Genomic DNA, 15,143 nt, shown 5'->3' with positions numbered 1-15,143 from the left:
TGTGAAAATGGAAATTTTGGGGAGCAGTCTTGTCATTGATTTATTAATTCTTCTTGTGGTCTCACTTTCACTACAGATTAAAAATATATATTTGATCAACAAGCTATATAGAAAATTTATGGGGTTTTGTAAAATCATCATTCTATTTCACTGATGCCGAGATGTAAAAGGTGAACAGATAGTCATGTGATGTTTCATCCCGGATAGCTCAGTCGGTAGAGCATCAGACTTTTAATCTGAGGGTCCAGGGTTCAAAGTCCCTGTTCGGGCGTTGCTACTTTCTTAGATATTCACTGGGCCTTAAACTCCTGACCCCGCCCAGCTTCCATTCTTCCATCATGGCACCCATGTGAACAAGCCAATATGCATCACAAACATTCACCAGGACCATGTTTTCAACTGACAACTTTGCTTTTCATGGACTCTTTTTTTCCCCCAGCATTTATGTTGACTGTTGAATTTGCTGCTGGGCCTTCAACTTCTTTAAATAATGAAAAAACAACAATTGAAAGAGAAAAACAAATTTCTTATTTTTCCTGTTCGTTGTCACCAAAGGCAGGTCCAGGGTTCTAGAAGAGTGGGGAGGAACCGAGGGCTCTGTGGCGCAATGGATAGCGCGTTGGACTTCTAGTTGAGACATTGTGGAAGCAGCAATTCAAAGGTTGTGGGTTCGAGTCCCACCAGAGTCGCTTTTGTGCTCTGTCCAACCTGCAGCAGGAAGATCCTCTTCAAATCAAGAGTGAATTAGGTCTGGAGCCAGTCCCAGTCTCTCTGGCCACAGAAACACACTTGTTCGTTGGATCGTCCATTCCTGACCGATACACTCTGAATGCCTCATAAAACCACGACCTACTTCGTCCATAAAACCTGCTTTACATTTTCAGACGAAAAAAACGAAGAAATTGATTAAAATGCAAAATTGAAATTTTGGTGAATTTTTGAAAAATTGGTTGAGACAGTGATCACAGTGCTGGACCTGACAAAAGTGCCTCAAAAAAATGACATTTTTTCAAAACTCATAAAATGACTTGTCTGGCATCCTTGGACGTCGTGAACATCAAGGAAAGCGACGAAATTGATTAAAATGCAAAAGTGGAATTTTTCAAAAATTGGTTGACACAGAATAACGACAGCGCTGGACCTGACAAAAATGTCAAAAAATGACATTTTTTCAAAACTCAAAAAATTACCTGATAACGTCATGTCTGGCAGCCTTGGACCACGTGAACATCAAGGAAAGCGACGGAATTGATTAAAATGAAAAAGTAGAATTTTGGTGAATTTTTGAAAATTTGGTTGAGGCAGAGTGACGACAGCACCGGACCTGACAAAAGTGCCCAAAAATTGATGTTTTGTCAAAACTCGTAAAACTCTGTTGAGTTTCAGGCTTACAAGAGAAGACCTGTGTATGTTTCATGTCCTCATGACATTAAATCAATGTAGCTTCACTCTTGCTTACTTCCTGCTTCCAGTACAAAATGACTTTATTAAGAGTCTTTCAACATCTTAGGAAAAAAAAGGTTTTTACAAATTTTCAATGTAGTGTATTGTGAAAATGGAAATTTTGGGGAGCAGTCTTGTCATTGATTTATTAATTCTTCTAGCGGTCTCACTATCAGTACAGATTAAAAATATGTATTTGACCAACAAGCTATATTGAAAATTTATGGGTTTGTTTTTAATCATATTTCACTGATGCCGAGATGTAAAAGGTGAACAGATAGTCATGTGATGTTTCAGCCAGAGCCCGGATAGCTCAGTCGGTAGAGCATCAGACTTTTAATCTGAGGGTCCAGGGTTCAAGTCCCTGTTCGGGCGTTGCTACTTTATTAGTTATTCAGTGGGCCTCAAACTCCTGACCCTGCCCAGCTTCCATTCTTCCATCATGGCACCCATGTGAACAAGCCAATATGCATCACAAACATTCACCAGGACCATGTTTTCAACTGACAACTTTGCTTTTCATGGACTCTTTTTTTCCCCCAGCATTTATGTTGACTGTTGAATTTGCTGCTGGGCCTTCAACTTCTTTAAATATTGAAAAAACAACAATTGAAAGAGAAAAACAAATTTCTTATTTTTCCTGTTCGTTGTCACCAAAGGCAGGTCCAGGGTTCTAGAAGAGTGGGGAGGAACCGAGGGCTCTGTGGCGCAATGGATAGCGCGTTGGACTTCTAGTTGAGACATTGTGGAAGCAGCAATTCAAAGGTTGTGGGTTCGAGTCCCACCAGAGTCGCTTTTGTGCTCTGTCCAACCTTCAGCAGAAAAGTCCTCTTTAAATCAAGAGTGAATTAGGTCTGGAGCCAGTCCCAGTCTCTCTGGCCACAGAAACACACTTGTTCGTTGGATCGTCCATTCCTGACCGATACACTCTGAATGCCTCATAAAACCACGACCTACTTCGTCCATAAAACCTGCTTTGCATTTTCAGACGAAAAAAACGAAGAAATTGATTAAAATGCAAAATTGAAATTTTGGTGAATTTTTGAAAAATTGGTTGAGACAGTGATCACAGTGCTGGACCTGACAAAAGTGCCTCAAAAAAATGACATTTTTTCAAAACTCATAAAATGACTTGTCTGGCATCCTTGGACGTCGTGAACATCAAGGAAAGCGACGAAATTGATTAAAATGCAAAAGTGGAATTTTTTAAAAATTGGTTGAGACAGAATGACGACAGCGCTGGACCTGACAAAAATGTCAAAAAATGACATTTTTTCAAAACTCAAAAAATTACCTGATAACGTCATGTCTGGCAGCCTTGGACCACGTGAACATCAAGGAAAGCGACGGAATTGATTAAAATGCAAAAGTAGAATTTTGGTGAATTTTTGAAAATTTGGTTGAGGCAGAGTGACGACAGCGCCGGACCTGACAAAAGTGCCCAAAAATTGATGTTTTGTCAAAACTCGTAAAACTCTGTTGAGTTTCAGGCTTACAAGAGAAGACCTGTGTATGTTTCATGTCCTCATGACATTAAATCAATGTAGCTTCACTCTTGCTTACTTCCTGCTTCCAGTACAAAATGACTTTATTAAGAGTCTTTCAACATCTTAGGAAAAAAAAGGTTTTTACAAATTTTCAATGTAGTGTATTGTAAAAATGGAAATATTGGGGAGCAGTCTTGTCATTGATTTATTAATTCTTCTAGTGGTCTCACTTTCAGTACAGATTAAAAATATGTATTTGACCAACAAGCTATATTGAAAATTTATGGGTTTGTTTTTAATCATATTTCACTGTTGCCGAGATGTAAAAGGTGAACAGATAGTCATGTGATGTTTTCATCCAGAGCCCGGATAGCTCAGTCGGTAGAGCATCAGACTTTTAATCTGAGGGTCCAGGGTTCAAGTCCCTGTTCGGGCGTTGCTACTTTATTAGTTATTCAGTGGGCCTCAAACTCCTGACCCTGCCCAGCTTCCATTCTTCCATCATGGCACCCATGTGAACAAGCCAATATGCATCACAAACATTCACCAGGACCATGTTTTCAACTGACAACTTTGCTTTTCATGGACTCTTTTTTTCCCCCAGCATTTATGTTGACTGTTGAATTTGCTGCTGGGCCTTCAACTTCTTTAAATAATGAAAAAACAACAACAATTGAAAGAGAAAAACAAATTTCTGATTTTTCCTGTTCGTTGTCAGTAAAGGGAGGTCCAGGGTTCTAGAACAGTGGGGAGGAACCGAGGGCTCTGTGGCGCAATGGATAGCGCGTTGGACTTCTAGTTGAGACATTGTGGAAGCAGCAATTCAAAGGTTGTGGGTTCGAGTCCCACCAGAGTCGCTTTTGTGCTCTGTCCAACCTGCAGCAGAAAAGTCCTCTTTAAATCAAGAGTGAATTAGGTCTGGAGCCAGTCCCAGTCTCTCTGGCCACAGAAACACACTTGATTGTTGGATCGTCCATTCTTGACCGATACACTCCGAATGCCTCATAAAACCGCGACCTACTTCGTCCATAAAACCTGCTTTGCATTTTCAGACGAAGAAACGAAGAAATTCATTAAAATACAAATTTGGAATTTTGGTGAATTTTTGAAAAATTGGTTGCGACCAAGTGATCGGACCTGACAAAAATGTCAAAAATGTCATTTTCTCAAAGCTCAGAAAATTACTTTTCTGGCATCCTTGAGCCACGTGAACGTCAAGGAAAGTGAAGTTGAATTTTGGAAAAATCGGTCGAGACAGAATGACGACAGGGCGTGTACATGTACATGTTTTTTTTTGTTTTTGCTTTCAGATGATGATGTAATCCCAATGTAAGGCCTAATTTATTACAACACTGCATTACCACATTAAATGCATCAACACCATTAGACTCACTGCATGGTCTCATAAAGAGCTTCAATCCTCGTGATGGAGCTTCATGAAACCGCGTCTTCACTGTCAGAGCTCAGTCGGCGGCGCCCTGTTATTTCTAACATGAAAATACTTGTTCTGACACTGTGGAGCTGAGAGCGCCCTCTAGTGGAAAGGTTTCGTGACACTTCAGCGAGCACTCGGTCATTACTACAGTAAATGTGAGGAATGTAATAAGAAGTGAAATAGTGTTGAGGAAAATGTCTTAACTTTCAGCGGCCACAAGATGGCGCTCTTGGTTTTGTGAGGCTTCAGTGAATTTATTGTTCCAAGTCCTGACGTGTCACAGCAGACAGTGCCACCTGGTGGCCTCTGAAAATCAACTGTCTCTTCAACCCACCACTGAAAGAAGCGTTTCGGTGACGTCACACCAGTGAACAACAGTCATGTTGTGAGAGCATTTTTCATGACAATCGTTTATTAAATCATTGAGACACTTTTTACATGAAGTTAATTTTGTAATCCATAAAAAAAAAAAAAAAAAACAGCAGCATTTGTCCATATATTTTCAACGACATGAGAGAAACGGATTTTGTTTTTGTTTTCACACATGAATGCAGCGGACTTCAGTAGAATCACAGGCAAACAGTTAAATTAAACATATTCGTGTTCAATATTTCCGCGAGGATTAAAAAAAATAGAGCTAAACTTCTATACAAAACAAATGTGCAGCAGAAACGGTGGATCGCTGAAGAGGAAAGCGGTTTCACAGTACATAAAAAGCATCAAACAACAAAATTCAAGTAAAACAGGATCATGTTAACTTAAGTCCCTAAAAGCCGTCAACAACAAAATGGCTGTAAAACAAACACGAAAGAAGGTTCCTCCGACAGTGTATATCCACCTGAACTGTACAGTTTCTAAGGACAAATAAGAATAATAATACAGAGCCCTTAACTAAGACACGATCTCTGAGTCACAAAACACAACGTCCTCACGATTCCCTAATTTGGCAAAGGCAGGTTTCGGAGCGCTGCCCGAATGTGCAAACCCATCAAAGCAAATGGTTCCATGATTGTACCGATAGTTCATCGCAACAGTGTTGGGGGCCAAGTTCCTCTCTGGACATGAGCTTCAGCAAACGTATGGAAGGACAGCATCTTGGGCTGCACGCTATACGCTCATGCGTCGTCGATGGATGAAGGCTGTTCTACGTGCTGCAGTCAGGGGAGCAACCTGAGGACTCGCGGCGCACCCAGACCTCGCTTTGATTCTCAGCGTCGTCCTCGAAAGACTGCGTCAAGTCCTCCGTCGTCTCGCAGGAAGCGGGAGACTTCAAGCTCTCCTCTGTCTCCTCCCCTTCCAGGGACAACGCCATGATGGGACGCTCCAGCTCGCCGGGCGTCCTGGGCGTCTCGTCGTCCTCGTCGCTCAGGATGTCCGTCTCCTTCACCTCCTCCCGGTCCTCGTACTCCTCCAGGTCGAACTGCTCTTCCACCCAGCGATCTGTGTCGCCCGAGACCTCAGACGACTGCCTCTGATCTGGTCGCTTGTGGTCGGGGTCTACCTCCGGAGGGGAGACCGAGTCCGGCTCTCCGTCAAAGACGATGTCTGTGTCAATGGTGAATCGGTTGCGTACCAGCTTCCGCCGGCCGAGAGTCCGTGTCGGAGCAGAGGCTGGAAAAAACAAAGCAGAAAATGACCACTACAACTGTGGAGAACTTCAATGCAAAAGTACATCTGAGATCAATAAGCATGGAGCTTCAGTCAGTCAGTCAAGACACTCCTGTATTAACTGGCCTCTCTGTATCTCTTTGGAAATGGGAGCAGTTTGTCCAAAAAAGAAGCTTCAGAATCTGCAGATTCCTTTTGGTTTTTCCGGCTCCAGACGTACCGGCTCTGTTGATAGTGGGACGAGCCCCCTTGAGGGCGCAGAGTCTCTTTCCTCCGAAGGGCACGTACTGCTGGCTCAGGGGGAGACTCTCGGTCTTCAGGAGCTGCCGTCGGTGCTTCTCCCTCAGGATGGAGTGGACCGTCTTCAGGAAGTCCTTCCTGCTCTCCGCCGTGCTGTCGAGGAGACACTATCAGCGGGAGACGGCAGCTTTCCGGACGCTGTCTGCAGTGACGCCCGGAGACACTCACCTACAGCACAGCTGAAACGGCCTCTCGGGTCGACCTTCCGACTCGGACTTGGTGTGGACAATCTCGCACACGGCCGAGCTCTCGCCGTCTGCGGAGGGAACATCAATCAAGGGGTTATTTTGGGAACTGGTGGAGAGCTGAACTGGACAGAGAGCTCACGCACCAGCGTTGGCCAGAGATCGGACTTGAAGCGCGCTGGTCGGGATCATGTGTCGGTATCGGAACGGATCTTTGTCCTCGGAGGAGATGGACATCCGATGGGAGCCGACCTTTGACAAAAGAGAGTGGGGCGTGAGTTTGAGCGAACCTTTAACACGGAAGGAAGGTGGGACTCACTTTCTTTTTCAGTTTGGCGCCATCTTTGCAAACAAACACCACGGCTGTTTTAAACACTGCAACAGACAATCAAAAGTCACTCTTCAGTTCGGACCATCTGGAGTTCATCTTCCTCGTACCGAACGCTGCAATCTGAGGCTCCTTCTTCCATTTTCCCAGGGAAGCCGGAGGATTTAGCCAAGTCACGCTGGTGTGGAGGAGCAGGTCGCCCATGGACAGGTCGGCCACCTGCTCATGATAGACACACATCCGTCAGTCTTCTCTGAGACGGAGCACTTGAGCCCAACTGCTGGGACCTACCTCCTTCTTCTCTCCGCTCTGCTCCGTGATGAGAAGGTCGAACACCACCCCAAACTCCTCGTGGATCTTCTGCATCTCGTTGATATGGCTGGCCACTTTGTTCATCGCCTTCATGGCCACTGTGGACAACACTGGAGGTCAGTCACGTTCCTCCATCAGCTGCGCTGCAGGAGACGCACCGTCCAGGTGGTAGTGCTCCTCGCTCTCCGGGTCGGTCAGAGAGTAGAGCTCCCTCAGCAGCAGGGGATACTTCAGCACTCGCTGGATGGGCTTAATCAGGTAGGACTCCAGCGTGGACGAGTGCTGCTGCTTGGGATTGCGTTCGTCCAGGAAGGCTTTGAAATCGGCATCTGTTTTGGCTGCAGCGTGAAGAAGAGGCTCGAATAACCAAGCAGCGGGGAGAGGTCAAATAGACAATTGCTTCGCCGACAACTACGGAGGAGATTTATGGAACCCTGCCGGGGTGCGGCAGATGGCCCATGTCTAAACACTGCGCCTTTGAGCCAAGCAGCAACCCTAAAAGACTCACCTTTCACAAGGACCTTCGGGACTTTAGTGTGGCTGGCGCAGAACGCACTGTAGATCTTGAAGCGGTCGGCGTAGTAGAGGAAGGAGCCACCCAGAGAGAAGAGGATTTTCTGAAGAGAGAGAGACGGTTTTGGTGGAGAAGCAGTGAGACATTCTGAATCAACATCATGTACGTGAGTGTCTTCTTCCGCATACTACAGAGAGGAAAGAGAATGTGTGCGATTGTTGCGTGGGCAGCGAAGTGAGTGAGATGAGGTGAGGTGCTACTCCAGACGCGCCAGGGCCGTGGCCTCCAGAGCAGTGAGATGTAGGTTGTGCTGTGTGGGCAGTGAGAAGACGATCTGTACTCTGGTTGTTGCCGTGGAGAACTCCGTCACCTCCGTGTCTGAATCTGCAGCCGGTGTTTACCTTAAACTGGTCCACTCGCTCCAGCTTCTCCAGGTCTGGCACCAGTCTGGTCCCATCCTCAAGGGTCTTGAGGAACTCCACCTGGAAGTCCACCATTTCTGGCAAGTTCCCAAAGAGAACGTCCAGCTATGCGACAGGAAAGATCCACGTCATCACTTGATTCATTGATACTGAGACGGCAGCGTGAAGAAGACGTTGAAGATACCTCATCCTGAGTGAGGAAGGTCTCCTTCTGCAGGGGGGTCAGATATCTCCCGATCAGACAGTTCAGGTCCTGAAAGAGGAGCTCCGTTAAAGCTCAGAGTCACAGAGTGAAGTGGAGACTCACAACTTCAGTCTTTTGAAAATTCACTTGGTTTTACATGCCATCCTGGACGTGCCACCCCGTAACACTTGCGTCTTATGGATGTGCCACCTATGTAACGCTTGCATGTTCTGGATGTGCCACCTATGTAACGCTTGCATGTTCTGTATGTGCCACCTATGTAACACTTGCATGTTCTGTATGTGCCACCTATGTAACACTTGCATGTTCTGGATGTGCCACCTATGTAACACTTGCATGTTCCGGATGCGTCACCTATGTAACACTTGCATGTTCCGGATGTGCCACCCCGTAACACTTGCATGTTCTGGATGTGCCACCCCGTAACATTTGCATGTTCTGGATGTGCCACCTAGGTAGCACTCGCATGTTCCGGACGCGTCACCTATGTAACACTTGCATGTTCCGGATGTGCCACCCCGTAACACTTGCATGTTCTGTATATGCCACCTATGGAACACTTGTATGGTCTGCATGTGCCACCTATGTAGCACTTGCATGTTCCGGATGTGCCACCTATGTAGCACTTGCATGTTCCAGATGTGCCACCCCGTAACACATATGACTGCACAGTGGCTACAAATGTAGCTTGGTGTGACTGAGTCTTGAATGGGCAATGGCTTCTCTGGTGCTATATAAATACATGAAAGCCAGTTTGCAGTTGTCTTGCATGATATGAATGTTTTTCGAAAGTGGGAGGAAATTGGAGTTCCAAGAGCGAACACAGGCTGAACGTACAAATAGGAAGGAGTCGAACCTGTGACCTACATAAATGTGGTCATCCCACAAAAAGCTCCTCAGGTAAATAAGGCATGAACGCGTGGCCATCGCGACCGTCCGGCGGCTGGTAACTGGGACAAATGGCCAAGTCTCCAACAGTGGCCTTTAAAGCTGCGGCGATCGATCACGTGCAATTAGATTAGTGGAATAGGCTTTACATGTGCCCCAGTAATGAGCTGTAATATTTTCGATGCCACTGTGGTCGGCCTCCCCTCACGTCTGCCTCTAACCCAGTTTGTTCTGCGGCAGCGCCGTGGCACCGGCCTGTAAAGGATGAGCCAATATCTCCAGGCAAGGGCACAGCTGCGGCCCCTCCACCTCTCCTGGGACGCTCGGATAAATATGGATTGCGGTGGAGAAGATGGACCAAACACAGACTGATGCAGGGAAAGAACAAAACACCATCTGCCCCCAGAAAGAAGAGATACTGACTTTGACGTAGGTGCGCTCCGTCTCCACCAGCTCACAGATGACTTTGCGCAGCTTGTCGGCGTCGGAGAGCTGGCGGAGGGCGGCGGGAGGCGGGTAGGGGGAGTCCGGGCTCGGAGACGAGGAGACACACTCCGAGGGATTCATGTCATGGAGACTGCGGCAGAAGGCGGCGACCTGCTCGGTGCTCTGAAACACAGAAGACCTGGGTTTTAACTTCCTTTCCTCGGGCTGAGTGACTCACGAGATCAGACGATTCTGGAAGAGAAGCCAAATGGTTCAGTCTATTTCCAGTGAGTCAAAACAATCACCTTTCTCGCTCTACGGCGCAGCGCTCTCCTCCTACTGGCAGCTTTTGTACTGATTCATCTCTCATACAATCAAAACCCATATCAGTGCTCTTACAGTAGAAAGGTTGCCGTGGAGACCGGCCCTGATGTGGATCATCACTTCAAGCAGAAGAATAGAGCCCAGTCAGGACCGGCCCACGTCGCAGAATGAAGGGTTCTGGCTTCCATGACACCAAATCACACACAATATAACAACATATTCAGTACGTGTGAAGCGAATCCTTGGTCTGGAAAGTGACTTTTCGTGTTAAAAGTTGTGGCAAGTCTGTTTAGAGGTGATGACCAGTTGGGCTTCAAGGTGCCCCTCAGAACAGGACCTTGACTCTGTCTGGGTGAAACATCAGCCGAGGCCAGACCTGGGCAAAGTGCAGCACGGGGGCCACATGTGGCCCTTTGCCTGTATTTGCGTGGCCCTCATGAGGTCAGACAAAAAAAAAATGATACAATTGACAAGTTGTTTTCTGTCGTTTCCGTTTCAGCCACTAGTGGTTCAACAGACGGACACAACAACACATTCATGACTACATTTTTGTTTCTTCTTTCAGTTTATCAGTTCATGTTTTAGATGAATCTTATCTGAAAATACTATTTTTATAGGTATCATGCCATATTTACACTTCAAATATCCTTGCTTACATTGAATATTTAATAGTTCCGTCCACATTATTGATGATTTTTCTTCCGTCACGTTACGTAGCCATCGGCGCCTTTGTTTTGGCATGGAGGCCCCTCACAACAGTCACAGTTTATAATGTGGCCCTTTAAGAAATTTAACTGCCCACCTCTGTCCGAGACGGACAGCAGTTCTGAGTATGGGGCACAGCTGTCTTGAAGGCGCCAATAGGGTCCAATACAAACCCTATATTTCACATTTTCTTGGGTCGCCTTGGTCTTGTGGAACTTCAGGGGCCCTCTGAATGATTTGGACCCCTTCAGGCACAGGGGTAAGCACTGATTTTTTAGGTTCCCGGTCTGGTGGGTTTTTGTGGTACAACACTACAGGAAGACATATGGCCCTGTGAGGGTTGGAGCTTGACCTGATTTCTGGCATAATGAGGACCTCAGGGAGCCTCCAAGATGTCTCCAGCAGTGACCTATGCAGGTGGAAGCATAGGTGGTTCCCGGAGTTAAAGTCTTGCCTCAGGAGGGTCGGCACAAAGCCTGGGGGCTGGTGAGTAAAGGGCGAGTCCGCCTGGACCGATCGCTCCGGGCCTCAAAGGCCTTACCAGTTTCTCATCTCCTCCTCAATGAGCAGACAAAAGGGGATTCAGAAGCAAATGTGTTTTTGGAAAACACGATTTCCCTTTTTTAAAAACGCCTGAACGAATCAAACACGGATTATGACGCACTCCTGGCGACACTTCACAGCCGTGCCACCGATCGGAGCGTCAAAATAAAAGCTGTCGCGTGACGATTAGGGAGTTTACACATCAGGGAAAGGCAATTTGGCCCGTCACACTTGCACACTCCCCTGGGGGAAACATCCAGAAAGCAAGGGAAGAAGATGCATCAGCACACCCAGGCACGCTGCTGAAGAATAGAATACATTTATAGCCTTGTGTTCAACCACTGAAATAGGCTGCGGCGCTTCTGTTTACACCTTATAAAGTCTTGTTAGTTTCATCCTCAAATTCAAAAGCGTTGAGTCCAGGAGTTCTGAGAATGAGTGGGTTGTATGGCTGACAGTAGATAAATAAAAAACACAAAAGCCAGTAGTTATTGGGCAAAGTTGGGCTGCAGAAAGCCTTCTTTGGGGAGCCGCAGATGACCTTTCCTTATGGTGGAAGAAGCCCATTCCCTTCATTTCTCTGAGCTCATCTGTTCATTTCCGATGATGAAACAGCTGCATGTCGATGAGAACTTGAGTGGCATCATGAGCGGTCGACAGATGTCGAGCTAAGAAGCTACAGAGGTGGAGGGAAAAAGGTCCTTGGTTACTGAGTCTAAAGGCTCTAATAGAGGATGGGGCATGAAATGGCAACAAAACCGAGAGAAAGAACAATGGTATTGAGGGTCGGGTGTCATTTTGGAAAAGCTCTTGTATAAATGTACATGTGAGAATAGAGCCACTTCAATCAGCTTCCAACTGGAATGACCCAAAAATGCTCTTCATCGAAGCACAGTGAGCGTTTCGGGAGCTTCATCGTCGTCGTTCTCCTCCTCCTCGCAGACACACTCTTAGCAGCACAGATGGTTCAGTTCCTCTCAACAATGAACCCGAATCACGAGCAGGACCAGCAAATGGACTCGGAGGTGCTTCGGCGCGAGCCCCGTTTTCCATTTCACATGTTCTGTTCATCAAATGGCATTTTTATACAGCGTCAAGTTCAGGTTCAAAGGTTTGAATTATTCAACGGAAAGATAAAATGCTGCTTCATAAGTTGGAGCTGCACATCTCTTTAACTCTTACATAATTAAAATGACAATATGAAATATATTTTATTCATTTCTTATGGGATATGACTTCACGTACCAAAACAAGAGCAACTGGCTCAAAGTTCATGCAGCAAACGCAATACAGAGAATAGAGAAGATAAAAACAGCACTATTTCATAGCCTTTAAATGACTACCGCCAATTTTCTGATGTAATTCACATAAGTGACATCAATAATTCACTTTATTTGGGACTTTGAGGTTTTTTTTTTTTTTTTTTAACATTCTGTTGCCATTTTCAATTCAAATAATTTCTTAAATGAATTATTTTAATGTTAATATTATATATATTTATATAACTGAAATACACATTTATTATTCAAATTAAGTTTTTAATATTCTTTTTAAATTGCTGCCATCATACTATTATTAGTCATATCTACTATTCATTTCTAATATTTTACTTAAATTATTTTCTGCAAAATGTAAATGTTGGTTTCCACAAACATAATTTGGCACTAAACCAGGAAGAAAAGTTAAAAACATACAAAATTCTAGGCCACAACTAGAGTGTTCCGCTCATCTAAATCCTCGTTCACATAACTGCGAAGTGATGATCAAGAAGCAACATCCAGGCTCGAGTGGTGGTTGGAGTCAGACTTGGGAATCTGCTGCAGCAGGAAGTTCCATCTGTCACCGACTCATTTGTTCCCGCTCATTAAGTCAAAGGAGATCAAGCTCTTGTTCTGCGATAAACGTTCCTGTCATGGCTGCTGCCGTCACCCTACAGGCTCATTTGCACCCGGAGCACCGCGGACGCTCGTGACACAATGTGAGAAGACAAACATGCGAGGGAGGAAGGAGGAGGCGGGGCTTGAGGAGACGGTGGTCACAACAGATTAAAGAGAGACTCGGGAAGACGGTCGCCGACTCCAGAGTGAGGACTGGAGTTTCGCGTTCCGAACACAAGAGCGCAGGGAATAATGGAGGAATATAACCTGGACAAAGAGACAATGACCAAGTCGGAGAGAACAAACGACAGGTTTGATGTTCAGAATCAAAAGTAGACATTTCTCATAGCAACTGCACAGACAAGTCAGTGGTCGAAAATGACTTGTCTCCAACCAGAATATTAACTGCCATCAACAACCAACCTACATAATAAACCAGAAAGTAGGCGGGGCTAATTACAGTTGACAAGATTTTGCATGTTGCTAACACTACCTAACGAGTCGCTTGACGACACTCAAGCTAGCGACAACTGATGCGACAGTTGGCGACAAACAAGGATGACAGAATAAAAAGGCTCAGTTTGTTGAGCGTCTCCAGTTATTCTTATGAAGGCAACAAAAGTCACTTTCAGAATCTACTTTTTAGCCGTGACAGCTACTGACCACTGCACACCCTCAGGAGCTGGTGTTTTGGAGGCAAGAAAGCATCTTGTTGTCAGGCTGGTGGTCATAATGTTAAGCACCGATGACCACGAGGAGAGCTGAGCCAAAAGACTCAATCGATTTCAGGTGTCGCCTGCTGTCTCCAGCATCAGACCCCGTCTGGACAACTCTGCGACGGCAAGGTGACTCACTGCTTCCTGTTCAGCTAAACACTGACCTCCAACACACCCGCGGCAGCACCGAGAGCCCGAAAGTAAAGCCTCACCAGATGGAGCATGTCGTAGATGGAGTCGGCCGAGCGCTTGCTGTGCTTGCTCCACTTGTGAAGAGCCATGGCTGAAGCAGGAGACACTTCAGGAGGCTTCAGTTCGACGCATCTCAGCTGGTTAACAGAAGGTGCAGCGAGATGAAGGATGAAGCCGCTCAGCCTCCTCCTCCTCCTCTCCGCCCACTCGCAGCCTCCCAACTCCTGATTCTCACAGTCTGCCGTACTTCTGTCTGTTCTCCCTCTCTTCCCCGCGAGTGTGAAGGTCTGGCCGACGGCAGCAGGAGCGGATCGGACTCCAGGTCGAGGAGGGAAAGACTGGCTGCAGTAGCAGAAAGTTGAAGGCTGCAGTGGAATATGAACGCAGGAGTCGCAGGGAGCTGCAGGCGTTCATCATCTTCACTTCCTTCATAGATCAGCCATCGTCCAGGATGGCTCTCGCTGCTGCGCCTCGAAAACACTTTTTGGTTTTCATATCCAGACAGATGTAGCTTCACTACTGGTTCATGCTAATCCTCGTTCATGGACACATAGCCACTAAAGATCAATGAATGTGCCGGAATTAAATTGTGGTGAAGAACCTATCAAATTTAATAATTTCAAAGTTTAAATACAGTCAATGCAATATAAAAAAAAATGATTCTTCCAAATTGTTCCAAAATTTAATTTGCAAAATGTGTAATGATTTTTATTTAGATTAAATATTTATAAATATTCCCTGATTATGACCTAAAATTGTAATGGTCATTTGTGAAATCATCTATTAAAAGATTATTATATAATAAGTATATTTTGAGGTTTATGTGAGAAGATTGGCAGGAAAAAAAAGAAAATGTCCTACTTTTCTTTAAATGAAATATGTGAAGTCTGTATAAACAGTAATACTGCATCCGAAGAGCCAAGTCATCACGGCGGTCAGTTTGCTCCCCTTCTTCCAATACCTGCCAGGTTTTCTTCCCTCCTCCTGCCGCTTCCTTGCTTTGCAGTCACATGACAGGGTCGACATCAATCATCAGCCTGACACCTCACAAATGAGACGGCGAAGTAGCGCGGAGATGAATTCTGCTTCATTTCACGTCCAAATGATTCAGATATTTGCAGCGCTGCGGAGCATTTCTGCATCATCTGGAGCTTCTGAGCCCCAGTTTTTCCATGAATGTTGGCCCCGGCATGAACCTCACTTTTTGAGGCATTTAAAACCAAAACAATTCCT

At 45.7% G+C, this 15,143-nt stretch overlaps 1 protein-coding gene and 6 non-coding genes across 11 annotated transcripts in view; 6 read left to right on the top strand and 1 right to left on the bottom strand.

Annotated features, from left to right (window-relative positions):
* Window positions 1–197: 197 nt before the first annotated feature.
* On the top strand, window positions 198–271 carry trnak-uuu (transfer RNA lysine (anticodon UUU)). Its single transcript has one exon. It is a non-coding gene; the product is annotated as a tRNA-Lys (tRNA).
* Window positions 272–593: 322 nt separating this feature from the next.
* trnar-ucu (transfer RNA arginine (anticodon UCU)) lies at window positions 594–689 on the top strand. The gene is made up of 2 exons: window positions 594–630; window positions 654–689. It is a non-coding gene; the product is annotated as a tRNA-Arg (tRNA).
* Window positions 690–1,745: 1,056 nt separating this feature from the next.
* On the top strand, window positions 1,746–1,818 carry trnak-uuu (transfer RNA lysine (anticodon UUU)). The gene has a single exon. It is a non-coding gene; the product is annotated as a tRNA-Lys (tRNA).
* Window positions 1,819–2,140: 322 nt separating this feature from the next.
* trnar-ucu (transfer RNA arginine (anticodon UCU)) lies at window positions 2,141–2,236 on the top strand. The gene is made up of 2 exons: window positions 2,141–2,177; window positions 2,201–2,236. It is a non-coding gene; the product is annotated as a tRNA-Arg (tRNA).
* Window positions 2,237–3,293: 1,057 nt separating this feature from the next.
* On the top strand, window positions 3,294–3,366 carry trnak-uuu (transfer RNA lysine (anticodon UUU)). Its single transcript has one exon. It is a non-coding gene; the product is annotated as a tRNA-Lys (tRNA).
* A 325-nt stretch (window positions 3,367–3,691) lies between these two features.
* trnar-ucu (transfer RNA arginine (anticodon UCU)) lies at window positions 3,692–3,787 on the top strand. The gene is made up of 2 exons: window positions 3,692–3,728; window positions 3,752–3,787. It is a non-coding gene; the product is annotated as a tRNA-Arg (tRNA).
* A 992-nt stretch (window positions 3,788–4,779) lies between these two features.
* Window positions 4,780–15,143, bottom strand: part of LOC128763564 (rho guanine nucleotide exchange factor TIAM1-like) — a 42,432-nt gene continuing 32,068 nt past the window's right edge. For 4 of the 5 annotated variants that reach the window (XM_053872479.1, XM_053872480.1, XM_053872482.1 and 1 more), the window contains exons 16-27: window positions 9,551–9,736; window positions 8,219–8,287; window positions 8,014–8,139; window positions 7,607–7,715; window positions 7,257–7,436; window positions 7,078–7,196; window positions 6,897–7,005; window positions 6,778–6,833; window positions 6,605–6,710; window positions 6,442–6,529; window positions 6,194–6,366; window positions 4,780–5,976 (exon numbers count right to left, since the gene is read on the bottom strand). In XM_053872479.1, coding sequence (XP_053728454.1) covers window positions 5,510–5,976; window positions 6,194–6,366; window positions 6,442–6,529; window positions 6,605–6,710; window positions 6,778–6,833; window positions 6,897–7,005; window positions 7,078–7,196; window positions 7,257–7,436; window positions 7,607–7,715; window positions 8,014–8,139; window positions 8,219–8,287; window positions 9,551–9,736 — 1,788 coding nt within the window. In that variant the 3' untranslated portion in view covers window positions 4,780–5,509. Of the gene's footprint in view, window positions 5,977–6,193; window positions 6,367–6,441; window positions 6,530–6,604; window positions 6,711–6,777; window positions 6,834–6,896; window positions 7,006–7,077; window positions 7,197–7,256; window positions 7,437–7,606; window positions 7,716–8,013; window positions 8,140–8,218; window positions 8,288–9,550; window positions 9,737–13,930; window positions 13,976–15,143 lie in introns of all 5 variants that reach the window. The other variant, XM_053872484.1, reaches the window with a different exon arrangement.

The sequence above is a fragment of the Synchiropus splendidus genome, chromosome 8 (assembly GCF_027744825.2).
Source record: "Synchiropus splendidus isolate RoL2022-P1 chromosome 8, RoL_Sspl_1.0, whole genome shotgun sequence".
NCBI classification, from domain to species: domain Eukaryota; kingdom Metazoa; phylum Chordata; class Actinopteri; order Syngnathiformes; family Callionymidae; genus Synchiropus; species Synchiropus splendidus.
The sequence above is the reverse complement of the archived record's forward strand: the minus strand, read 5'-3'. Positions and strand labels throughout refer to the sequence as shown.